The sequence below is a fragment of the Heterodontus francisci genome, chromosome 23 (assembly GCF_036365525.1).
Source record: "Heterodontus francisci isolate sHetFra1 chromosome 23, sHetFra1.hap1, whole genome shotgun sequence".
NCBI classification, from domain to species: Eukaryota; Metazoa; Chordata; class Chondrichthyes; order Heterodontiformes; family Heterodontidae; genus Heterodontus; species Heterodontus francisci.
In genome coordinates, this window is record NC_090393.1 from 63542494 (window position 1) to 63569050 (window position 26557).

The following is a 26557-nucleotide window of genomic DNA, read 5'->3' on the forward strand; positions in this document are numbered from 1 at the left end:
AAGAGGTAGATAGTGGATGCACTCGTCATGATTTTCCAAACTCCCTAGGTTCAAGAATGGACCCAGCACACTGAAAATTATCAAATGTATCAGTAATTAAGAAAGGAAGGAGAGAAAACTGTACTACAGGCGAGGTAGCCGGACATCAGTGGTCAGGAAAATGCTGGAATCTATGAAGGAAATCTTAATGCATTTAGAGAATCGTAATGTGGTCAAAGTCAACAGGGCTTTACGAAAGGGAAAGTGTTTGACAAATTCATTAGTTTTCTGAGAATGTAACTAGTACAGTAGACATACTATACTTGGATTTCCAAAAGGCATTCGATAAGGTGCCATACAAAACGCTAAAATGCAAGGGCTCATGAAGTCAGGGAAAATATACTAGCATGGATACAGGATTGGTTAATGGGCAGGAAATAGTAGCGATAAAGAGAGAATTTTCAAATTGGCAGGCTCTAACTAACTGGGAGTGCTGCAAGGATCAGTGCTGGGGCCTCAGCTATTTACAATCTATATTCATGACTTAAATGAAGAGGCCAAGAGTTCTGTATCTAAGTTTGCTGACACTACAAAGTTAGGTAGGAATGGAAGCTGTGAGGACAAAAAGAGGCTGCAAAGAGGTATAGAGGTTAGGTGAGTGGACAAAAAGGTGCAAGATAGAGTATAATGTGGGGAAGTGAGAGATTATTCACTTTGGTAAGAATAGAAAAGCAGAATATTGAATCAACGCGAAAGTTCTAATTGTTGACGTTCAGAGACACTTGGATGTACTCGCGTATGGATCACAAAGCTCGCATGCAGGCAATTACGAAGGCAAATGGCATGTTGGCCTTTATTGCAAGGGGACTGGAGTACAAGAAATGGAGTACAGAGATAAGGAAGTCTTGCTACAATTGTACAGGGCTTTGGTAAGACCACACCTGGAGCCCTGTGCGCAGTTTTGGTCTCTAAATTTAAGCAAGGATATACTTGCATTGGAGGCGGTAGGTTCACTAGATTGGTTCCTGGGATGAGAGGGTTGTCCTATGATGAGGGGCTGAGTAATTGTGCCTGAACTCCCTGGAGTTTTGAAGAATGAGAGGTGATCTCATTGAAACATGCAAGATTCTGAAAGGGTTTGACAGGGTAGAGGGGGGTTGGTCCCCCAGCTGAGCAATCTACAACATTGGGACACAGTTTCAGGATAAGGGGGCTATCATTTTGGACTGAGATGGAGAAATTTCTTCATTAAAATGGTTGTGCACACTCCATCGGCGAGCATATTTAAGGCTGAGATCAACAGATGTTTGGTCGCCCAAGGAATCGAGGGATATGGGAAGAGGGCAGGAAAGTGGAGTTGAGGCAAAAGATTAGCCACGATTATAGTGAATGGCAGAGCAAGTTCAATGGTTCCTATGGTCTTCTCCTGCTCCTATTTCTTATGTTATTAAACATCAACAGCAGAAAAATGTTAACCCAAATTCACCAAACAACTTTTAAAATGCACTACAGATGATATTCCTATCTGCAATGTATTTGCTTTTCCATGGGGAATTACCATTAGGTCTCTCTCAGTGGATTGCTCCAATAGATGTTTACCCACTGTAGGAGTGCACTAAGCAGCAGAGGTGTAGCTCTCCCTCATGCAGCTGCTTTTCTAATTGAAACAAGCCAATGTTCAGGAATCCACTGGCATTGCACACTTACAAAAATGATGACGACATTATGCTGGAACTGGTTCTCTGAACACCTCATGTAAGGATTGCACAGGATAAATACAGTAGTTTGTACATGCGAATACATCTGCCCCAAGTAGTTAGTCTTGTAATGGGGCTACACAGAGACCTGAACAAAAACAATATGAACAGGGACAGCACATGCAGTTCACCCTCCTGAGACTTGAACAGCAGCATACAGTAGTGTTGACATCAATTGCAGGGCAACTGGTGAAAACTTTTGATTGTCAATAGATCAGCATCCTCATTTGTCTTCTAAGTCATTAAATGCATATCAAAAATAAAGAGTGAATCTCAGTCACACTGCACCACCTTACATAACCCTTTTCCTCAATTAAGGAAAAGTGAATCATGTCTGGGCTTTCAGCAAGTGCAATTATGATAGTGTGAAATTTTCATACAACATCCACTAGAATTCGAACACCAACCAGCACTACAATTAGCAATTCATCCTCCAAACCTTGTGCCTGGCAAAAGCATTTTGTGCTGTACAATACTGGGAATTCTAACTAAAGAATCAGTTCTGATAAAAGGTCATCGACCTGAAAAGTTAACTGTTCCTCTCTCCACAAACGTTGCCAAATTTGCAGAGCATTTCCAGCGTTTGCTGCTTTTATTGTTGAAGGATCAGGTGGTTGTCGCAGTAATGGACTACCATGATATCATTAAGATTTTATTTGGGTGGAATATGTTTTTAATAGTTCAAGTGGAAAGTACACAAATACAGATTTACTCAGATCTCATTTGCCCCTGGTAAGTTGAAGCACATACTTCAAGAAATGAGCATTATACCACACAACATACATTACTCTAACACTGCACAACAGTGTGTAACCTGGTGTATCTCCTTGAAGCCACAGGCCTAATGGTTATGCTTTCACAAGAAAGCACAGGAAATAGGAGCCAGACTGCCCCTCAAGCCTGCTCCGCCATTCAAGATCATGGCTGAACTTCCGCAACAACTCTACCTTCCGGCACTGTACCTTGATTCCCTTGCAACGTTCCCTCTAAAGTATACACATGCACAGCTGCGCAACAATCTGGAATGTACCGCACATTGTAATAAATAGGCCGCTCAACAGAGAGCGAGAGTGAGGAGCAGGCTGGCCAACAAACCCCAATGGCTAAGTGCGAATAGCTGGAAAAAGCAGGAAACTGCGATTCGAGGATCATCGAGCAAGAGAGACAAAGAAATGATTGGAGGAACAACGAGCACCGAGAAGAAATCAGTGACTGGAGAAGCAGCAAGCTTGGGAGAAGCAAGGGGTGCATCCAGAAGTGAGTAGCACGCAGAGAGAAGGATTGGAGACGAGGAGCCAGACAAGACCTCAGAGCCTTGAGAGAAACTGAGCATCAGAAGGTGAGGACTCCAAATCTATTTGCCCAAGAGTTGTGGAAGGGGAGAGACTCAGGAAAATTTTCCAGTAGTCAGCCAGCCTTTTGGAGGAGTGGCTGAGCCGGTTAAAAGTGATGAGACAGCAGAGAGACTGGTTTCCAGCCCAGGATCAGAGCGAGACCAGAGTGTTCCCCATTCAGCAGTTCTCAATAGCTCAGGCCTCAACCCGAAGCCAAATGGCCAAGAAAGACCCAAAGCAAATAAAGGTTACAAACCCAGTGAGTGTGGCCCATTAATGGCCAGATAGAGAGAATCTGGTCTTACTGCTCCTGCACAGTTACTTGTGTCCAAGGATCCATCCTTGGCTCCCTATTTCTCATCCACGTGCTGCTCCTTAGCGACATCATCCGAAAAAACCAAGTCAGCTTCCACACATAGGTTGATGACACCCAGCTCCACCTCACCACCACCTCTTTCGACCCCTTCACTGTCTCTAAATTGTCAGACTGCTTGCCCTACATCCAGTACTGGATGAGCAGAATTTCCTCCAACTAAATTTTTGGAAGGCCGAAGCCATTGTCTTTGGGTTCTCCCTTGCCACCCCACAACAGAATTGAAATTGCCTAGACTAATAGATAATGGACAAAAGACCAGATTATGAGAGTTTTATTTCCCTGTTAGTGAGGATGAATGGATCTTTAAAGTTCTTATTATCTTAGCCTAGACTTTCAGGTCGTGTGCATCTTTCCACGTTTCATCGACTCTCCTGAAAATTTGAGTTTTTGTGTCTAGATTGGAGTGTTAACAATCGACGTGTGCGAGGAGAGGGGGACAGCAGGACATGTCTGGAGGACAGCAAAACTCTGACAGGGAATTTAGGACCAATTTTGCAAGGCTCCAATTCTGGCAGTCTTTCACTCTACAGGATTACAGGTCAGAGAATCTGACAAGTCAACCAGAAGCACTGAGAATCCTGGAAACCTGAAACACAAACAGAAAATGCTGGAAATACTCAGATCAGGTAGCATCTGTGGAGAGAAAAGCAGTGCTCATGTTTCTGGTCTGTATGACCTTTCATCAGAACTAAGAATCAGCTGAACTGATCTCCACCTCAGATTCCCTAATGTATACTCAGAGAGGCACTATGCTAGGGTTAAAGCCTTGGGGATGAACCAGTCTACCTTTGAAAGGCCGAAAGGATCAAGAATTTACAGCTGAAAATTGCTTTAGTTTGTATCAAAGCTAAATTTGCTAGCCAATTTCTCCTCCACACTGGTATTACACTGGCAGGCTAAATCAATTAACCAGGCTCCCAAGCAAAGTGGAGTGAGACTCCTGAGGGGGTGTGGGAGGTAGGTTAGCCTCACACCACTTTGGTTTACATCACAAAAACCTGATTAACAAGTCATGAGGATGTTAGAGCTGGGAAAACTACTTGACCTGAACTGAAATACTTAAAGATCACAATCTAGTTTGGGCATATGTGCATCCAGGTACATGAACGAATCTCTCAACAGCTCAATTAGCCTTCCAGCCAGATAGGAGTCAGCAATATAAACGGGGTTCTGCTCGACTATATTTTGAACGTGACCAGCAGCTGCCCTGTAAATGCATCCTTAATTAGAAATTTAACAGATGCTAACAACACTTAGTCATCTGTTGCAATGTCCTAGAAATGAGAAAGCACTAGCACCAAATACATAGGAAATAGGAGCATAGGAAACAGGGGCAGGAGTAGGCCATTCGGCCCCTCGAGCCCACTCCACCATTCAACTCCATCATGGCTGATCATCTACCTCAATGGCATTTTCCCGCACTATCCTCATACCCTGGTTCAGTCTGCACTGAGTGTGAAGGAGGCAGTTTGGTAAGTAAATACAGATTTTAGTTGGGGTTGCTGCAGGGATCTAGGGACCCTGGATGCAGTTGGTATCAAAATACGCTGCTTTTCCTCTTGCTTCACAATTCAGCATTCGAAAAACTAGTTCTAACTGGAATGCAGACTATCGCTAGTCTACACCACTGCAACTAGACTTCAGCAGTGTAAATTTTATCCTGTTAGTTCCTTCCCTGACTCTTCAATAAAGGCCTTGGGGCATTTTGCTATGTTATAGACACAGTAAGACCAAATTGCTGTTGATTACAGCAGAAATTTATCCATATCAGTACAAAATTCCATTGTTGACAGAACCGTCCTTTCCCAGCTCAAAGCTCCTCCTCACTCAGTACTGGACCTGAGCCATTTGCTATTTTTAAATAAAATGTAATCTAAATTTTTGCTTTCACCAGAAAATACTGATCAACATGCTGTCAACAGAGACAGACAGGTCCGTAGCAGGCATGAGGAAAAGGAGACCTTTAGAACAGACTTTGCTCCCCACTTCCAAAGATTCTGATTTTCTTCCTTCCATTCAAAGGAATTGTTGACTTGTATGTTTCCACAAAAGTCCTGGCTCCAAAGCAAGTTGCCATTCTTCACAGCAAGTGTCACCTTGAAATTTAACTATGGGGCGGCTCCACAACCAAGCATGATCCTGCCCTCACCCAACATCCAGATATGAACTTTTGAGCAGGAATCACTGGATATCTATAAGGAACAGAAACCATGGTTGATTCCCTCCTCTGCCTCCTCCTTCCCCTGCTTCACCACTTTACCAAGGGGACCCAGATGCCAGTTGCAGTGCAGCAAAGCTTAGCTAACTCTGGTCTGTATGGCTTACTATGCCAATAGTGCCGACACAGGCTTCCACAACACCTTGACCAGGCAAAGATGGTGTTCAATACTAGTTGGCTGCAACCCAATTCTTTACAGGTAAAGATTTTTAAGTGGCCACACTGTCCAATGTGTAAACTCAAAAAGCTGGCCTTGCACCAGACAGGCCTGAAACATTTCTCCCTTTTGTTTCCTTTCTGCTACAGAAAATTGTTACATATTTGAATAGTCTTAAGTCCTCTCCAAGGTCCGGCCTCAATAAAAGCCATTTCCTGACTTTTAAAAAAAGTCAGTACTCTGCTTCACATCACTGAATTGCCAGATGCTTAGAAACATACCTATCATCAGGACAGAATTATCTTTAAGAACAAATTACACATACAATCAACTGTAATAAAAATGGCTAGAAACAGACAAGAGTAGTTATGGTTTCAGAGAGCACTCATAAGACAATGGATTGAGCAAAGATACAAGTAGGAAGACAGAATTTTGCAGAACTCAAATACAATTATATTTGGATCTGCAACCCCCAGATTACTCTCATTAATGTTAGTCTACATGGATATGGAAGTTACATGTTAAGACTCTTGTCTAAAAGGGAAATGCAGACCCAGTTAGTTAGAGTTCTACCTCAGGCAGAGCCATGCTGCTTTCTCAAGGAATTGAAACAGACCCCATCTTCACTTCAAAATAGCTCATTTTCAGAAGTAGCACCCATCACATTAATGTAAACAGAATCTTCCTCAAGTCTTTCAATAAAGCTCAAACAGGCATTCCTGGGGCACCCCAATGGCTCAGATAATGTGAAATCACGCTGACTACGAAATTAGGTTTCATCCTTGGTTTACACAGAGTTAGCTAATCACTGTCAAGGTCTACAATTGGCCTCAGCATTTTAGGGCCAAGGAAGTGAAAGACCACAGTTTTTCAGCCCGAAAATTGTCACTCTCTGGGCAAATACATGAAGGACCACTGGAGGGCAAGCAGTGGCCATAGAACCATTCAAGTACCAACTAGTGGTGGCAAGAGAAAAGACAGAGGAGCTGAAAACAATGTAGAGATTAGAGAAACTTATGGAACAATTCTACCTTCAACATGACCAAGTCATTTCAGTTCAACAATTTCAGATCATAACCAGTGTTTTTTTTTTGGTTCTGCTGTTGCCATTCACAAGTCCTCTAGACCCATCTTTTGTTACCTGTCCCATTATTATCTCCTTTCACCTTACATCATCACTCCTGTCTTCCACCCCATCAGATATTTTGTTCTCTCCTTCCCTCTCCCACCTTTGCACTTGCTTTAAAAACTGTTACAACTATATCATCCAGTTCTGATGGAAAGTCACAGTGGCGCAGTAGTTAGCACCGCAGCCTCACAACTCCAGGGACCCGGGTTCGATTCTGGGTATTGCCTGTGCGGAGTTTGCAAGTTCTCCCTGTGACCGCGTGGGTTTTCGCGGGGTGCTCCAGTTTCCTCCCACAGCCGAAGACTTGCAGGTGATAGGTAAATTGGCCGTTGTAAATTGCCCCTAGTGTAGGTAGGTGGTAGGAAATATGGGATTACTGTAGTGTTAGTATAAATGGGTGGTTGTTGGTCGGCACAGACTCGGTGGGCCGAAGGGCCTGTTTCAGTGCTGTATCTCTAAATAAAATAAAATGAAACATTAACTGTTTCTCTCTCCACAGATGCTGCCTGATCTGAGTATTTCCAGCATGACCAATTCTGTTTTGCATGAGCAGTGGTAACTTGGCAGAGTCAGCACTACTGAAAAGATGCTGTCAAAAATTAAGTGGCAATTTGCTCCAATACCTTCGACAGTAGTGGTCTTGTATTCATTGCCAGTAGGTGCAAGGGTCAATCCAAGGACAGGAGAAGTTGATAGTGCTTGAAAAAAAGTTATGGAATCCTAGATTTTCCAAGTGGACGTATGCAATACAAAGCACAAGACACAATGCTAAAATGAGAAACTCATTAGTGAGGCCGGTTAGATTATGCCCAGGTTTGGGCATCCTACATAGGAAACAAAGATCTGGTGGTACTAGGCAAGAGGGGCTTCACTTACGATGAGATTACAAAAACTGGGTCCATCCATCCCATCTGAGTTCTGGTACATGCTCAAGATTTTGATATGGTAAAACTGGCCAGTGAGCCAATAACTGAAAGGCATAAACTTATTGCCAAAACAAAAGAGGAGGTTAGAAAATGCACGTTTCCTTTTTACACAAAAAATAACTGTTAGGATACAGAATGCTCCACCAGAATGAGTAACAGAAACAAGATTCACAATAGCTGTTAAAAGGTAGCATGGAAAAACATTGGGAGATGGAAAATTTGAAAAATGGGGAAAAAGACTAAGCAGATAACTCTTGAAGAGCCTGCACAGGCATAATGGGCCAGGTGACCTATTTCCGTGCTGCAAAATTCTATGGCTGTGTGCAAAGAGACATACCTTGCCTGATGACAAAGCAGAGATTAAGAACCATAGGGAACCTACAACCCTTCCACATATTCCATGAACCACCAGAAACAAACCATCAGCTGGGTACCACCCTGCATCAAAATTCAGACAACACAGAAAATGCTGCAAACACTCAGCAGGCCTGTAGAAAGAACAGAGGAGCTACTGCAAGTTGACAAAGATTTCATACCTAAAACATTAACTGATCTGTTGTCTCAGACGCAAGAAGCAGAGGGTAAAGGGTGGGTGTTTTTGTGACTGGAAAGCTGTTTCCAGTGGGGTTCTGCAGGGCTCACTAATAGGTCCCCTGCTGTTCGTGGTATATAATTAAAGATTTAGACTTGAATGCAGGATTTCTGATGAAGTAGTTGACAAAAAATACAAAAATTGGCCCTGTGATTGATAATGAAGAAAGCAGCTGTAGACTGCAGGAAGATATAAATCAGGTGGGCAGAACAGTGGCAAATGGAGTTCAATCCGGAGAAGTGTGAGGTAATGCATTTGGGGAAGGCAGAGGAATACATGATAAATGGTAGGATATTGAGATGTATAGAGGAACAAAGAGACCTTGGATTGCACTTCCACAGATCCCTGAAGGTGGCTGGACAGGTAGATAAGGTGGTCAAAAGGCACGTGGGACACTTGGCTTTATTAGCCGAGGCATAGAAAGCAAGAGGTGGGAAGTTATGCTGAAACTGTAAAACACTAGTAAGGCCACAGTTGGAGTATTGCAAGCAGTTGTGGTCACCACACAATAGGAAAGATGTGATTGCACTAGAATTGTAGAATGGCTACAGCACAGAAGGAGGCCATTCAGCCCATCATGTCCATGCCAGCTCTCTGCAACAGCAATTCACTTAGTCCAACTCCTTTGCCTTTTCCCTGTAGCCCTGCAAATCTTCTCTTCAGATAATTATCCAGTTCTCTATTGAAAGCCTCGATTGAGTCTTCCTCCACCACACTCAGACAATGCATGCCAGATCCGAACCACTCTCTGCGTAAAAAAAGTTTATCCTCATGTCGCTATTGCTTCTTTTGCCAATCACCTTAAATGCGTCCTCTGGTTCTGGATCCTTCAGCAATGGGATCAGTTGCTCCCTATCTACTCTGTCCAGACCACCCCCTACCATGATTTTAAACACCTCTATCATATCTCCTCAATCTTTCCTCCAAGGAAAGCAGCCCCAGCTTCGCTAATCTATCCATGTAACTGAAGTTCCTCATCCCTGGAACCATTCTCGTGAATCTTTACTGCACCCTCTCATGCTGTCACATCCTTCCAAAAGTCTGGTGCCGAAAAATGGAGCCAATACTTCATTTGAGGACAAACCAGTGTTTTATACAGGTTTATCACAACTTCCTTGTTTTTGTACTATATGCTTTAAAGCCCAGGATCCCACATCTGTATACTGACTGGTGTCTCAGTCCCTCTCGCTCTGGGAGATAACTGTACATTGCGTTATTCAAAATCGAGGCTTTCAGAAAAGCGATTCGACATAAGCGTTCCCAGTAAAAGCACAGCAGTTAAACGAAAACTCTAATGTGACCAGTGTACCTCAACCCATGCTAGCGAAGGGCCTGTTTCTGTGCTGTATAACACTATGACCAGTTTTTATATTTCTATGCCCCACATCCGCAACACCATTGCCTCTCTGAACCTGTGTATCATTTTAGTGCCAAATTAGGGGGCAGTTTTGTCAACCATTACAGGCACTATGTAAATCTAAGTTGTTGCTGCTGACATCAATGATTTCATATAGGACGAGATGGAATCTCAGATGCCAACAGTAAAAGGTCAGGGTCTAAACCACTGTGATAACAAGCTCTCCTCCCCATACTCCCAAGGAACACTACACCTGACCCTGGTAGTTAGACCCGGGGGATGAGGGGAGATGAAGGAAGAGGTTAAGTTAGCCACAGCTCACAATCCAGACCACCATTCAGTAACTCAAGGTGTAAGTACATGTGAGCATTACAGAAACTTAGGTTTAGATCTGATGGCCTGAGGCAAATATGCTTACAACATGCCCCTTATAGGCTCACAAAGAGGCACCTGGATGTGGACTGCCATCCCAGTATACCAACTTGAGAGAAGACAAAAACTGAAAAAAAATCAAAGTGTGCATGCCAATGCTCAGAGTCCCAACATCACAAAATACCAGTTTTATTATCCTTACAAACCAAATTATTTTTAAGGCACTATTATGTCCCAACACAAAATTGGCGACACTCCATTTGACCTGGCAATGATGCTTAAATTACACAGTTAAATGTTGCACTATCTGGAAGACAGAAGATATTAAGAAACTTGAGCCAAGTATTCATGGCTTGAGGAAGCATTTCATCAACAATCCTCAATTCATAAACTCTTTCCCTCCCCCAGAATCCAAATATAACCTTTGTAACAGCTGCAGAACGATAACAGCATTCATAAACCAGCATTGTTGTGCCGTTCATTCTTAATTCCTTCCCCCTGCTCAAGCTGTGAACAAATGAATGAATGAAGGCTGGGTATAGACTTAGTTTACACGCAAAACTTCAGCCACAAAAGAAAAATTCAACAGGATGGAAAAGACAATCCAGCTGTTGCATGTGCTCCACCTGCAGCATTCTAAACACATCGAAGTCCAAACTAACCAAAGGAGGTCTACCTTGTAATATCATTACGTATCTGTCCTAAAGCTTTAATATTAGGGCAGGACAAAACAAAACGTAACTACGCCATACACAAATATAGCTCTCCAACAAGCCCACAGCAGCAGCATTCACTTATGCTGCGGTACTGCCCAGGTTACATATATACATCAGTTAACGTTGACAAGCTATTCAATGATGGGACCCATCAAAACAGACCCTGGTTCTTGGCTTATCCAATGCCCCAACACATGTCCTTTCCAGCAATAATCACTGGAAAGTGACTAAATGGTAAAACGCATTGTCCAAGAACAGGGTATCAACTGTATTAGCTCTACTACAACACAACACAAATCAGCTACTTAGCACAGAACAATCTGCTCCTTTATATACTCCTTTATAAACCTTCTATCACCATTCAATCCTTGATTTCTTTTGCTTTCTTCCCGAGAAGTGCCGTAGAATGTCTTCCATGTTAAATGTGCTTTACAATTACAAGATTGAACTGAGGATGCTCTTCTGCATGGCTTAGCTTCAGGTTGATTCTGCTACTGCAGATCTGGGTTTTAGTCCTTCACTACTTGACTGACAAAAGAAAAAGTCTGCATTGTTAAAGCACCTTTCACAAGCAGAGGACATCCCAAAGGGCTTTATAGCCCATGAAGTACTTCTGAAGTGCAGCCACTGTCCTAATGTAGGAAACTTGGCAACCAGTTTGCACACAGCAAGCTCCCCCAAAAGCAATGCAATAATGACCAGCTACTCTTGTGACACACAAACATGAAATGCTGGAAATACTCAGCAGGTCTGGCAGCATCTGTGGAGAGAGAAGCAGAGTTAACGTTTCAGGTCAGTGACCCTTCATCAGAACTGCCAGTTCCGACCTGTACAAGTCCCATCTCCCAAGAATCTAAAGCCCTCCCTCCTGCACCAACTTTCCAGCCATGTAGTCAACTGTCTTATCCTTCTACTCCTGTACTCACTTTCACGTGGCATTGGGAGTAATCCGTAGATTACAACTCTTGAGTCCTGTTTGCTAATTTCTTACCTAGCTCAGAAAACTCTTTCTGCGGGACCACATCCCTCCTTCTACCTATGTCGTTGATACCAATGTGGACCATGACTGCTAGCTGTTCACCCTCCCCATTTAGGATGCTCCGCAGCCGCTCAGTGACATCCTTGACCCTGGCACCAGGGAAACAACACACCATCCTGAATTCATGTCTGTGGCCACAGAAACACCTGTCTGTTCCCCTGACTGTTGAATATGCTATCACTAATCACTCTTAGAGTCTTCCTTGTGCCCCCCACCACCCCTCTGCTAAGCCACCCGTGGTGAGCCTTGGCTCTGGCTGCACTCCCCAAATAAACCATCACTCATCAGTATTCAGAACAAATACCAATTGGAGAGTGAGATGCACTCAGGGGTCTCCTGCACTACCTGCCTGTTTCTTCTAGAGTGCCTGGCGATCTCCCATTCCCTCTCTCCCTGCATTCTCTTAAACTGCAGGATGACATCTATAAACGTGCTATTTATAAAACTCTCATCCTCAAGAATGCCACTGTCACTAGCTGGAATTCAGGCTGCTGCAACTGACAACACTTCCTGCGTAAATGGTTATCCAAGACCCAAGAAGCATCCTGGAGTTCCCACTAGCACAGGATGTGCACTGCAGAGGTTGGAGCAGCCCTGCTATTCTATCCCCTATTAGATAGTAACCTTGGGACTACAACTCAACCCTGCTGCTATTACTAATAACCCTACCAATAGTAATTAACCTTAACAATAGTAATTAACCTTAACAATAGTAATTAACCTTAACAATAGTAATTAACCTTAACAATAGTAATTAACCTTACTACTGCCAATACCAAACTTTACCAATACTAATATACCTTACAACTATTAATACACCTACCACTACTAAATTTTAAAAGGCATGGAAGTTTTAAAAGTTCATGTTCAGAGCCACTTGATTGTACTCGTTCAGGAACACACGAGGTCAGCAAACAGGTACTGTAAGCAATTGGGAAAGCAAATGGCATGTTGGTCTTTATTGCAAGGGGACTTATTAGAGCACAACAAGGAAGTCTTGCTATAATTATTTAGGGCTTTAGTGAGACCATACCTGGTATACTGTGCACAGTTTTGGTCTCCATATTTAAGGCAAGCTATACTTGCATTTGAGGTGGTATAGTTAAGGTTTACGATTAGTTCCTGGGACGAGAAGCTTGTCCTACAATGAAATTCTGAGTAAATTGAGCCTTTACGCTCTGGAACTTAGAAGAATGAAAGGTGATCACACTGAAACATACAAGATTCTGAAGAAGCTTGACAGGGTCGACACTGAGAAGTTGTTTCCCCTGTCTGGGGAATCTAGAACACGGGGCATAGTCACAGGATAAGGGGTTGATTATTTAGGACCAAGATGAGGAGGTATTTCTTCATTCAAAGGTGGGTGAATCTTTGGGATTGTCTACCTCTAAGGGTTATGGATGCTCCATCGTAGAGTATACTTAAGGCTGAGACGATACATTTGTGATCTTTCTGGGAATCGAGGGATATGGGAAACAGGCAGGAAAGTGGAGCTGAAGCCAAAGATCAGTCATGATTGCACTGAATGGTGAAGCAGGCTCGAGGGGCCATATGGTCTACTCCTGCTATTACTACTTATTTCGCACACTTACTTCAGCTAACACAAATTTTCAAATCCTCTCCGGCCATAGTAGTACCACCAGAGGACTGTAGGACAGTATAAGTGGTAGCATTATTCAAGAAGGGTAGTAGGGATAAACAAGGTAATTACAGGCCAGTGAGTCTAACATCAGTGGTTGGGAAACTATTGGAAAAAGTTCTGAGGGACAGGATTAATTTCCACTTGAAGAGGCAGGGATTAATCAAGGATAGTCAGCATGGCTTTGTCAGGGGGAGATCATGTCTAACAAATTTAATTGATTTTTTCAAGGTGGTGACTCGGTGTGTAGATGAGAGTAAAGCAGTTGATGGCGTCTACACAGACTTCAGTAATGTTCTGGATAAGGTCCCGCATGGGAGATTGGTCAAGATGGTAAGAACCCATGGAATCCAGGGCAATTTGGATCCAAAATTGGCTTAGTGGCAGGAGGCAGAGGGTGATGCTCGAGGGGCGTTTTTGCGAGTGGAAGCCTGTGACCAGTGGTGTACCATAGGGATCAGTGCTGGGACCCTTGCCGTTTGTAACGTACATTAATGATTTAGACGAGAATATAGGACGTATGATCAGTAAGTTCGCAGATGACACAAAAATTGGTGGTGGCGTAAATAGTGAGGAGGAAAGCCTTAGATTACAGGACAATATAGATGGGCTGGTAAGATGGGCAGAGCAGCAGCAAATGGAATTCAATTAGGAGAAGTGTGAGGTGATGCATTTTGGGAGGACTAACAAGGCAAGGGAATATACAATGGGTGGTAGGATCCTAGGAAGTACAGAGGGTCAGAGGGACCTTGTGTACTTGTCCATAGATCACTGAAGGCAGCAACACAGACAGATAAGGTGGTTAAGAAGGCATATGGGATACTTGCCTTTATTAGTAGAGGCACAGAATATAAGAAGTGAGGTTATGATGGAGCCGTATAAAATGCTAGTTAGGCCACAACTGGAGTAACGTGTACAGTTCTGGTCGCCACACTATAGGAAGGATTGCACTGAAGAGGGTGCAGAGGAGATTCATGAGGATGTTGCCTGGGCTGGAGCATTTCAGCTAAGAAGAGAGACTGGATAGGCTAGGCTTGTTTTCCTTAGAGCAAAGGCGGCTGAGGGGGGACCTGATTCAGGTATACAAAATTATGAGGGGCATTGATAGGGCAGATAGGAAGAAACTTTTTCCCTTCGCGGAGGTGTCAATAAGCAGGGGGCATTGATTTAAGGTAAGGGGCAGGAGGTTTAGAGGGGATTTGAGGAAAGATTTTTTCTCCCAGAGGGTGGTTAGAATCTGGAACACACTGCCTAAGGGCATGGTAGAGGCAGGAATCATCAACATTTTAGTAGTATTTAGATGAGCACTTGAAACGCCATAGCAGACAAGGCTATGGGCCAAGTGCTGGAAAATGGGATTAGAATAGATAGGTACTTGATGGTCCGCACGGACACAATGGGCCAAAGGACCTGTATATGACTCTAATCTCTGTTCATATGACTACAGCAGTTTTTAAATTTACTCTCATTCTCAATTAATTTCTTGGTCCTCCTTTTCTGAATTCTAAAACTCTTCCAATCCTCAGACTTACTCCTCTTTTTGTTAACAGTTAGCCATAGCTGGACCACTTTTTCCATGGGGTTTTTATTCCGTAAAGCAATTTATATTTGTCGCAAATTATGTATTAATTCTTTAAATTAAGCCCCAAGGTAGATAAGCCATTGCTTATCCAACGTCACATATTTACTCTAGTTTCCCAATCTGCCTTAGCCAACTCGGCCCATAGACCTACACAGTTTGCTTTGTTCAGGTTTAAGATCCTCGTTTCTGACTTAACGAAACCACTCAAGCTAAATATAAAATTCTCTCATATTATGATCACTCTCCCCTAGTGACACCTTAATGACAAGGTTATGAATTAACCCTTCCTCAGTGCATAATATTAGACCCAAAATAGCCTGTTCCCTATTTGGCTCCTTGACATACTGATCTAGAAAATTATTTTGTATACATTCCGTGATATCATCCTAGATGCGATTACTGCAAATTTGGTTTGCCTAGCCTACATGAAGATTTACGTCCTCCATGATTACCATATTACCATTGTTACATGCAGCTCTAAGTTCCTGACTTATACACTGCTGGACACAACTATATTTATGGGACCTATAAACTACTTCCACCAGTGTTTTCTGCCCCTAGCTGCTTCCTACGCAAATCTGTTCTACATCTTGATTTTTCGAGCCATGATCCTTTCTTTCTCCTGTCTTCGTCCCATCCTTTCAAGGCTAGCTCACCATCCCCCAACTGCTTTTCCATTTTGCCCAAGCCAAGTATCATGACTAGCACCATGAGCTGTTTGTTGTAAAAGTAGTTCTCCTAAATATTTATGCAGCTAGACTAATGCTTCAGTCTTCTTAATCCAGTGATTATTCCATTTACAGGAAATGGCCCTGGACCAAAACCAACCTCTATTAAAACTTAGATAAAAGCAAAACACTGCAGATGCCAGAAATCTGAAATAAAAACAAATGCTGTAAATACTCAGCAGGTCTTGCAGCATCTGTGGAGAAGCAGAGTTAACGTTTCAGGTCAGTGACCCCTGCTTCTCTTTCTATTAAAACTTTGCTGAACCAACAAGTTTTGCAGCAAAATCTGTTACCAATTCAAAATATTGGTCCCCATCTCAGCCATCTATCACCATAATGGTCACTGGAGCCCCAAGAAAAAGTCTACAACTTGCTGCACATGGGCAGCTTTCCAGTTTCCCATTTAAAACAAGACAATACATTGTCCTGATACACTCAAACTTCTTTCACCTTCAATGACAGTCCTTTAACCAACATTAATGCTCTCAAAATACCATCCTGCAGTTAGGAGGGACAGAATAGAACAAAGAAAATTACAGCACAGGAACAGGCCCTTCTGCCTTCCAAGCCTGCGCCGATCCAGATCCTCTATCTAAACCTGTCGCCTATTTTCTAAGGGTCTGTATCTCTTTGCTTCCTGCCCATTCATGTATCTGTCTAGATACATCTTAAAAGACGCTATCGTGCCCGGGTCTACCACCTCCGCTGGCAACGCATTCCAGGCACCCACCACCCTCTGCGTAAAGAACTTTCCACGCATATCCCCCCTAAACTTTTCCCCTCTCACTTTGAACTCGTGACCCTAGTAATTGAATCCCCCACTCTGGGGGAAAAGCTTCTTTCTATCCACCCTGTCTATACCTCTCATGATTTTGTACACCTCAATCAGGTCCCCGCTCAACCTCCGTCTTTCTAATGAAATGTATAATTGTATTAGCACTGATTCCTTTATGTAACTGTCATCTTCAAATTCATCTATTCTAACAGCCTCCTTTCTGGCCTCCCTACCTAAACAAACCCCAAATTGTCCAAAATGCTGGCCTGCACTAAATTCCAATCACTCATCTCACCAAACAGAATCTCACCCCCACATCTTCTCTGCCCTACATTGTCTCTCCCAACATATTTAATTCAAAATCTTTGCCTCGGTCTACAAATCTCTCCCTAGCCTGAACCTACTTCATCTCTGCACATTCCAACTCTTCGTCCTTTCCCTTGCTTCCACTCCAGCCTTTGTATATCCCACCCCCTCCACTGGTGGCACAGCCCCCACCCATCTCCATTCTAATCTTTAGAACACCTTCCCTAAATCCCCAACCCAACTTTTGCCATAGCTTTCAGCCTGCCGAGACCATTTTCCCATGCCTATTTGAAGAACCTTGGGATGCATCTTTAAGGCACTATATAAATACAAGATAATAAAAACAAAATACTGCAGATGCAGTTCCGATGAAGGGTCACTGACCCGAAACGTTAACTCTGCTTCTCTTTCCACAGATGCTGCCAGACCTGCTGAGTGATTCCAGCATTTCTTGTTTTTAATATAAATACAAGATATCTCTTAGTACAATTAAGCTCATTCAATATAATACAGTGCAAAAATAATAAAACCTGCCATGTAGCTTTGTCCATACCCCCAACATTACATCTCATTGAAATCCTTCTTAGAACGGTGTACAGACTGCTGTTTATCTTCTCATCACAGCGAAGCTCTGGATGATCAATACACCCATCTCAACTAGAATTCACAGGCAAAAGAAAGCCCAGTAGATATTTTTTACACAAGTTTTAAAGTTTTTTTTTAAAAAGGTCAAAACAAATGATTATGGAACAGTTTATTCTCTGGACCTTGATTGGAAGCCAAACAGCAAGTCAACAGTGGTCTCCTAGTGCATGCAGTGAACCAAGTGGGAATGTGCTTCGTGTGGACAGTCAGAATATCAATTTGGTGTTTAAAATTTAGAAAAAGATCACGCCCCAACTTGCAGGTTCTCTAACAGCCAAAACAATAACCTAGCGACCCAATGAAACCAGTTACATTCACAACTGAAGCCTCACCCAGACAGACTCCCCTTATACATTAGGGTCACAATCTTCATTGCCTGCTTATCTTTTAGCCTGCAGAACCCAAAATCATTCCAACTGGACTCTACTCTTTACTGATGATGTCTGACCGACGCATTTCCTGCAGTTCCCATTTTCCAGGTATCAAACCTAACATTCCATCCCAAACACTCTACTTACTGAAGTAAACTTTCAGCAGTTGAATAGGAATTAATGTACCCACTTCAAGTCCCAAAGTTAAATTGAGTCAGAATAGAGCAATCACAGGAAGAAAGAGAAAAGCTAATTTTTCCAAAGAAAATTTAAAAGAAACTACCAGAAAACGCTGAGGACTTATTCCTTAGTCTTTACAGTGGATACTTAAAGCCATAATGCACAAACTTCAGGAACTGAAAACCAAATATATTGTTTCTAAAACAATGAGTGGGCCGTACACAATTACGCAAAAGAGCGAGATCCATCATTGCACAAAGAGCCCTAAACCTACAAGCGCACATGAAGACACTATCATTTCCGCTCACAATCTCCTTTCAAGTTGTCAGCCTCCCAGTCTTTTGCCACAATCCCCACTTCCAATGCTTGAATTTTCTGCTCTTTATCTTATAGTTCCTTAAACCCATTTCTAATCCCCTTTTTCTTCTGGCCATTTCTTTCCAGTCTTCTCACATCTCTTTCTTTGGTCCTCTATTCTGCCCCTTTGGCCTTTAACATTACTACTTGTTCTCCAACCTACCTAGCGCAGGTAACAAATCACTGATGGTTCTAACCTCCCATCGCCAAATGGGCTACTTTGAAGCCTATTTAATCCCAGAGACCCTGTTGACTTTCTGTCCTTTCCCCACCCCTCTGCAAGACAAAAATCCAAAATATCAGGGTCTTGGACAATTTACAAACTGCACTGCAAGTGCAGCAGTACATAAACATTACAACTGGTGAACTCTTAATAGGCCGAGCACTTCAAGGGACAAGCTTAAATACAGAATGTGGACACCAGAAATCGGCACTGCAATAGTACTATTTGGAAAACTTATTTCAGTCCAATATACTGAGTTAGGTTGCACATCAGCCATGATCTCAATGAATGGCGAATAGGCTTTAGGGGCTAAATGGCCTACTCCTGTCCTTATAAAAATCACAAATTGGTTTTTATCAGGATCAGATTCAATATCCCACATGCCTCTTTCAGCAAGTACAAATAATTCTTTCTCCAAAATTAATAATTGTATGATCAGGTCACAATTCTCAGAAGCTCAAAGTAATTTAACAAGAGTCAGCCAATTAACAATAATTTAGATCAATTTTAATTTCTTTCTATTTCTGTTTGAACAATGACCCCCACAGGGAGGGAGAAAAAACTTCCAGGAAACAAGAGAACTTAGTATGATGAGGAAAACGTCAACGATTCCAACTGATGGTGCATCCCCTATACAAAGTCAGCAACAAACTCAATAGTGACCTTGATCCAAGAGTGAGCAATCAAGCTAACCAGAAATCCATAACACTGCTTTGTAATTCTTAAGCTCTCTCTTTAAAAAGCCAGACTAACTGCGTAATGCAAGAATATATAGGCCAGTCAGTTTGGTTGAATTTTAATGCATAGATCTTGTGTGCCTTAGGGTTGGAATCATGCACTAACTTCCATTGGCTGTATTTGCGACAGTCCTCCCATTAGGATGGCATCAGTTCCATAACTTGGTTGCAGCACAAGTGCTGTTGAATTGATGGTTGCCTGCATGTTGCCAGATCCAAAATCATTCTGGTAACTAGCTCAAATTCAGACAGACAGTCAACACAATACAAATGGAGTTCATCTTGCAAAAAACACAGATTGAACAGCACATTTAATGGACACAAAAAGGGAACAGTATGCAACCAGATCATAATACAAGACTAGAAATCTGCAATATCAACTGTTAATTCCTATGGCATATCCCAATACAATGGATGCATCTCTATGTAGTTCACCCCAGGAAGAATAGAAGACCTGGTGGCGCCAGTGGCTGTTCTCGACTTTCACATCCCCGCTGATTAACAGTGAATGAAGCAATACCAATTGACAAACCCAAAGAAATGACACTGCAAATTTAGGAAATGACATGGCAATTTCAAATGGGAGGCCTTCACTGACTATCTTGATCGTATCTGAAGAATTCTATTATGTCCAGAGAGCTCCATCTCAGATTTTATACTACCCTCTGGGGGAGATGTTTCATTGCCCTATCTTGTTTCATACTTTCAGTTTCAAAAACACACGTCCAGTTATCAGAGGACAGCAAGGATGAATTTTCAGATTGCAGGCAGCCTCTCTGAAGTATTCCTATAATTGCGCAAAGATGGGTGGCAGGTCAGAAGATTGGACAGAATATAACAAACAGCAAAGAATGACTAAAAGATTGATAAGGTAAAATTAGAGCATGAGAGAAAGATAGCTAGAAATATAAAGACAGATGGTAAGAGTGTCTATAGATATTTAAAAAAGAAAAGAGCTAACACACTGAGCATTAGTCCTATAGAAAGCGAGTCTGGGGAATTAATAATGGATAACAAGGAGATGGCAGATGAATTGAACAGATATTTTGCATCAGTCTTCACTATTGAGGATACAAGTAACATCACAGTATTAGCTGTAAGTCAGGAAATGGAAGGGAGGGAGGAACTCAAAATTACAATCACCAAGGAAGTGGTACTGAACAAATTGTTGGAGCTGTGGGCCGACAAGTCCCAGGGTCCTGATGGACTTCATCCAAGGGTGTTATAAGAAGTGGCCAGTGAGATAGTTGATGCGTTAGTTTTAATTTTCCAAAATTCCCTAGATTCGGGAAAGGTTCCATTAGATTGGAAAATAGCCAATCTAACTCCTTTATTTAAAAAGAGAGGGAGACAAAGCAGGAAACTACAGGCCAGTTAGCTTAACATCTATCTTAGGGAACAAGTTAGAAGCTATTATTAAAGACGTTAAAGCAGGGCATTTAGAAAAATTGAAGGTAATCAGGCAAAGCCGACAAAGGGAAATCATGTTTAACCAATTTATTGGAGTTCTTTAAAGTAGTTGCATGTGCTGTAGATAAAGGAGAACCAGTGGATGGGTATTGTACTTAGATTTCCAGGGGGCATTTGATAAGGTGTAACATCAAAGGTTATTGCAGAAAATAAAAGTTCATGGTGTAGGGGGTATCATATTGGCATGGACAGAAGATTGGCTAGCTAACAGGAAACAGAAGGTATAGAATCTTCAGGCTCCTGAAGTGGGGGGGGGGGGGGGGAGGAGCAGGTATAAAAGGAGGTGGCATTGCACTATTGATCAAGGAGTCAATTACTACCGTAAGGAGGGATGATATCTTAGAAGGTTCCTCAAATGAGGCCATATGGGTAGAACTTAAAAACAAAAAGGGGCAATCACTTTGCTGGGAGTGTACTATAGGCCTCCAGTCAGGGAGAGATAGACGAGCAGATAGGTAGGCAAATCTCAGAGGTGTCAAAATAATAGGGTAATAATAGTAGGGGATTTCAACTTCAATATTAACTGGAATAGTCTTTGTGCAAAAGGCTTAAAGGGGGCGGAATTCTTAAAGTGCAATAAGGTAAGGGGCAGGAAGTTTAGAGGGGATTTGAATGAAAACATTTTCACCCAGAGGGTGATTGGAATCTGGAACACAATTCCTGAAGAGGTGGTAGAAGCAGGAACCCTCACAACATTTAAGAAGTATTTAGATCACTTCAAACGCCATAGCACACAAGGCTACGGGCCACGTGCTGGAAAATGGGATAAGAATAGATAGGTGAGTGATGGCCAGCATGGACACGATGGGTCTGTTTTTGTACTGTACAACTGTGAGCGGGCATAAATGGGTCATTTTCTGGTTGGCAAGATGTAAAGAGTGGCGTGCCACAGGGGTCTCTGCTGGGGCCTCAATTTTTTACAATTAATCTAAATGACTTGGCTGAAGGGACCGAAGGTATGGTTGCTAAATTTGCTGATGACACAAAGATAGGTAGGAAAGTAACTTGAAGAGGACATAAGGTGGCTACACAGAGATATAAAAGCAAAATACTGCGGATGCTGGAAATCTGAAACAAAAACAAGAAATGCTGGAATCACTCAGCAGGTCTGGCAGCATCTGTGGAAAGAGAAGCAGAGTTAACGTTTCGGGTCAGCGACACAGAGATATAGATAGGTTAAGTGATTAGGCAAAGAACTGGCAAATTCAGTATAACGTGGGAAACTGTGAAATTGGCCACTTTGACAGGGAGAATAAAAATGTATATTATGTAAATGGTGAGAGATTGCAGAGCTCTGAGATGCAGAGGAATCTGGGTGTCCTATTGCATGAATCGCAAAAGACTAGTATGCAGGTGCAGCACGTAATTAGGAAAGCTAATAGAATGTTATTGTTTATCGCAAGGGGAATTGAATACAAAAGTAGGGAGGTTATGCTTCAGCTATACAGGGCATTGGTGAGACCACATCTGAAGTACTGTGTACAGTACTGGTCTCCTTATTTAAAGGAGGATGTAAATGCGTTGGAGGCAGTACAGAGAAGGTTTACTAGACTAATACCTGGAATGGGCGGGCTGTCTTACAAGGAAAGATTGGACAGGCTAAGCGTGTACTCGCTGGAACTGAGAAGAGCAAGAGGCGACTGGATTGAGGGGTCTTGACAGGGTGGATGTAGAAAGGATGTTTCCCCTTGCGGGAGAATCTAGAACTAGAGGTCACTGTTTAAAAGTAAGGAATCGCCCATTTAAGACAGAGATGAGGAGAAATGTTTTCTCGCAGAGGGTCGTGAGTCTTTGGAATTCTCTTCCTCAAAAGGTGGTGGAAGCAGAATCTTTGAATATTTTTAAGGCAGAGGTAGATAGATTCTTGATAAGCAAGGAGGTGGAATGTTACCAGGGGTAGATGGAAACGTGGAGTAATCAGTTCAGACATGAACTTATTGAATGGTGGAGCAAGCTCAAAGGACCAAGTGTCCTACTCCTGCTCCTATTTCGTATATTCGTAACCATCCTATAGCTTTACCTTTAGTGGATTGTCAGTTCTGTTCCCATGTTACTGTTTCTACTGGTGACAGAATCAGCTACACACTTAGAGTTCTATCCTCTTACATCTTGCTCTTCGAAACATGGCACTTTCCAAAATCACCGTGTTTGCTTTTAACACCCAATCTGCATATTCTGCGTACACCTTCACGACCCAAAAAGTCATCTGATGCTTTAACCCAAAACCTCCTAGAGACTCTTACACCAGAACAGCACTATCAACTGCAGACATACAACTCTCCCACAGGCCGCCAGTGATCTTGCACTGTAATGAAGCAGGCTAACTCCAGATCATGCATCTCAATTGGATTGTTGCAGATCAGCCATTGCAAACCTTGCACTCAATCTCAATATGCAAACAGGCAGTTTGCAAATACAAAATAATGGCTGCTACAGAGACTATAGAACTGCGATTGGCTTGAGGGATTGCTAAAATCATCTTTTAAAATAATCTTTTCAAATAGCAACAAACACAAAACTTGAATGTTCGTCAAATCACTGAGTATCCTAATTATGACGTGCAGCCCATGCCTCCAGTTCTAATATCTCTATCTTATTTACTCTTATTTTTCTTACTCACTAGTTTGGTTTAGATTTTGTAGGTTTGGAAAGGGTATTTTTTAAGGGCTGCTGCACCATTGCTGGATCTTAAATCAGTGATTTAGTGCCCACAGTTCGATGTATGCAAATTAATAGGAACCCATTTCTCCCAAGCTATCCACCTAGAGTCAAAAACTTGAGCTTTCCTCCCAAACTGTCTCAAGCCAGGCTCTTTCTGAACCGAATGTGTATGTCTCCAATACCACATCTGGCAGTTCACTCCAAACAAATTTTAAACTCAGATTTCACATCCTTTGTTCCTGCTTTCTTGGCTGATTTTAAGTATTATTCAGGGTTTGCTGTGTCATTCAACATTTAGTCTTTCTAGCAGTAAGGTTACTAGTATTTACAGGAGTTAGTTTCACATTTTAACCTCCATACAGCACTTTTCAAAAACAAATGCAAAGACAACCATTCACTGTATTGTACCTCTTTGAAAAAACGACTCAATTAGTCCCACTCTTTCCCCATAGCCATACATTTTTTCTTTTTCGAGTATATACCCAATCCCTTCCGAAAGTTGCTATCGAATCTGCTTCCGCTGCCCTTACAGACCATGAGTTCCAAAACTTACTTTTCAACGGTTCTCTTACCTCAAATCTGTGCCCTGTTTACCAACCATCCTGCCAGTGGAAATAGTTGCTTCCTATCCACCCCAACAAATCTTTTATTTCTATTAAGTCTCCCCTGAACCTGGCCTGTTGCAGGCAGAATAAGCCCAAAATTAACAGCCTATCCACATAACTGTCCCTCATCTCGGTTTTTTATTTAAACAGCAGACAAATTGCCAAGTGAAAATTAGAAAAAGACTGCTCTTAAAAGTCTACGGGATCTATAACCAAGCTGGGGTTCTTTTTGGCCGACTGAATATTGTACCCACCTCCAATGCTAAGGCCGTTTTGTCGTAGGCGCAGGGGACTCGCTTCTGGATGGCCCTGGCATAGATGGGTCCATTCTGGGTAGTAGGTAGCGGGTTGGCACCGGTGGACACGGGGCTGCTGGTCTGGGGCTGGGCGTAAGCGTGTGCGGGCTCGGGGATGCCGTAGCTGCTGGAGTTGCGGTAGCCGGGCACCTGCTGTTGCTGCTGGGGCGGCGACTTGACCACCACCTCGACATAAGGCACGGGGATCATACCGAGCCGGCCGTCCTTGTTGCGGGCGCTCCACCACTGCTCCTCGGGCTTCTCCACGATCACCAGCAACTCGCCCTTCTTGAAAGGCAAGTCCTCCACGTCGTTGCCGGGGAAGTCGTACAGCGTCCGCACGTACTCGGCGCTGTCCTCACCACCGCCCGAGGATGAGGCAGGCCCCGCCAGGCCGTGGCCTTGCCCTTTACCCAGCGAGACAGGCGGACCTGTGGCTCGGGGTGCCGGTTCCATCAAGGTGGTGGTGTCCAGGTAGTGGATCTTGTAGAACTCGAGCAGGCCCGGCAGGTTATCGAACTCCTGGTCGCCGATTTTGAACTTGCCTGGCAGGCTGTTGATGATGTAGTGAGACACCTTGGAGTTCTCGGACACCGACAGCACATAGTCACCCGGGCAGGTGGTGCTGTCCCGCACCAGGAAAGTACCGTGCCGTTGGCCCTGCAGTTTGGCCTGAGCTTCCTGCCGGCTCAGCTGCCCGAAGTACCAACTCGTCCGGTCGTGCGATTCGAACTTGGCAGCCGCCATGGCGACGGTGATTTACCCTCCCCCCCTCCACCCGCCCTGAGGTAATCAAGCCCGAGGCCAAAGCCTGAGGCCCCGGGACACACTCAACAAACACACGGCGGCGGCGCCTCCTTCCCGGGGCCCGCGGCTCGGCAAGGGAGGGCCTCGCTCACTGGGAGCGCTCGGTGCGGCCAGCTCTCGACTCCGTGCTTTCTCCTCACAGCCGCCTCGGCATAGCGGGGTGCGCGCCGGCTGAGTCGCTGCTGCCTCCCGGTTGCCGGCGGCTCCCGGTTCCTTACTCTCCCGCTCTGGCTAAGATGGCGGCCGCGCTGGGCTTGGCCTTTGGCGTCGGTTGGCGCGATGATGTCACGGTTACGTCGTGCGTGGCTCTTTTGGCGGGAAGAATAAAAAGCGACGCTGGAGAAGAGTTTTCCGTTTGTTTTTATTATAGTTCAGGACTATATCGGTGGTGTTTCTTTTAAAGAAAGTCGGTACTTATGGATTAAGTGATTTTGATAGATAACTGAAAAGGATCAGACTGGTTGTTACATACCCATTGCTTGGCCCAATTTCTGTCAGAGAATGGTTATAGCACAGAAGGTGGCAATTCGGCCCGTCGTGTCTGTGCCGGCTCTCTGCAAGAGCAACTGGCCTGGTCCCACTTCCCTCCTTTTCCCGTAGCCCTGCAACTTTTTTCGCCACAGATAATGATCCAATTCTCTCTTGAAAGCCTCCATGGAATCTGCCTCCATCACACTCTCAGGCAGTGCATTCCAGATCCTGACCACTTGCCGTGTAAAAAAATGCTTTTCCTCATGTCGCTTTTGCTTCTTTTGCCAATTACCTTAAATCGGTGTCCTCTAGTTCTGGATCCTTCTGCCGATGTGAATAGTTTCTCCTGATCTACTCTGTCCAGACGCCTCATGATTTTGAACATCTCTATCAAATCTCTTCTTAGTCTTCTCTTCTCCAAGGAGAACAGACACAGCTTCTCCAATCTATCCACTTAACTGAAGTTCTCATTCCTGGAACCATTCTCGTGAATCTTTTCTATAGCCTTAACTTCCAAATGCGTGGACACAATACTCCAGTCGAGACGGAACCAGTATTTTATAAAGGTTTTTCATAACTTCCTTGTTTTTGCACCCTATGCCCTTATTTATAAAACCCAGGATCCGATATGCTTTATTAACCGCTTTCTCAACCTGACAGCCTATTCCCAGGAGTTTAGGAGGTTGAGCTGTTTAAAATGGCAGGAGTTTGTGAGAGGGTAAATGGCAGAAACTAATTGCTCAATTACTCAT

At 43.3% G+C, this 26557-nt stretch overlaps 1 protein-coding gene across 1 annotated transcript in view; it reads right to left on the reverse strand.

Moving 5' to 3' along the window:
• The window catches only part of crkl (v-crk avian sarcoma virus CT10 oncogene homolog-like), an 85205-nt gene extending 59601 nt beyond the window's left edge, over positions 1-25604 (reverse strand). Inside the window, exon 1 of the mRNA XM_068055429.1 lies at positions 24486-25604. Coding sequence (XP_067911530.1) covers positions 24486-25274 — 789 coding nt within the window. The 5' untranslated portion in view covers positions 25275-25604. The remainder of the gene's footprint in view (positions 1-24485) is intronic.
• Positions 25605-26557: the final 953 nt, after the last annotated feature.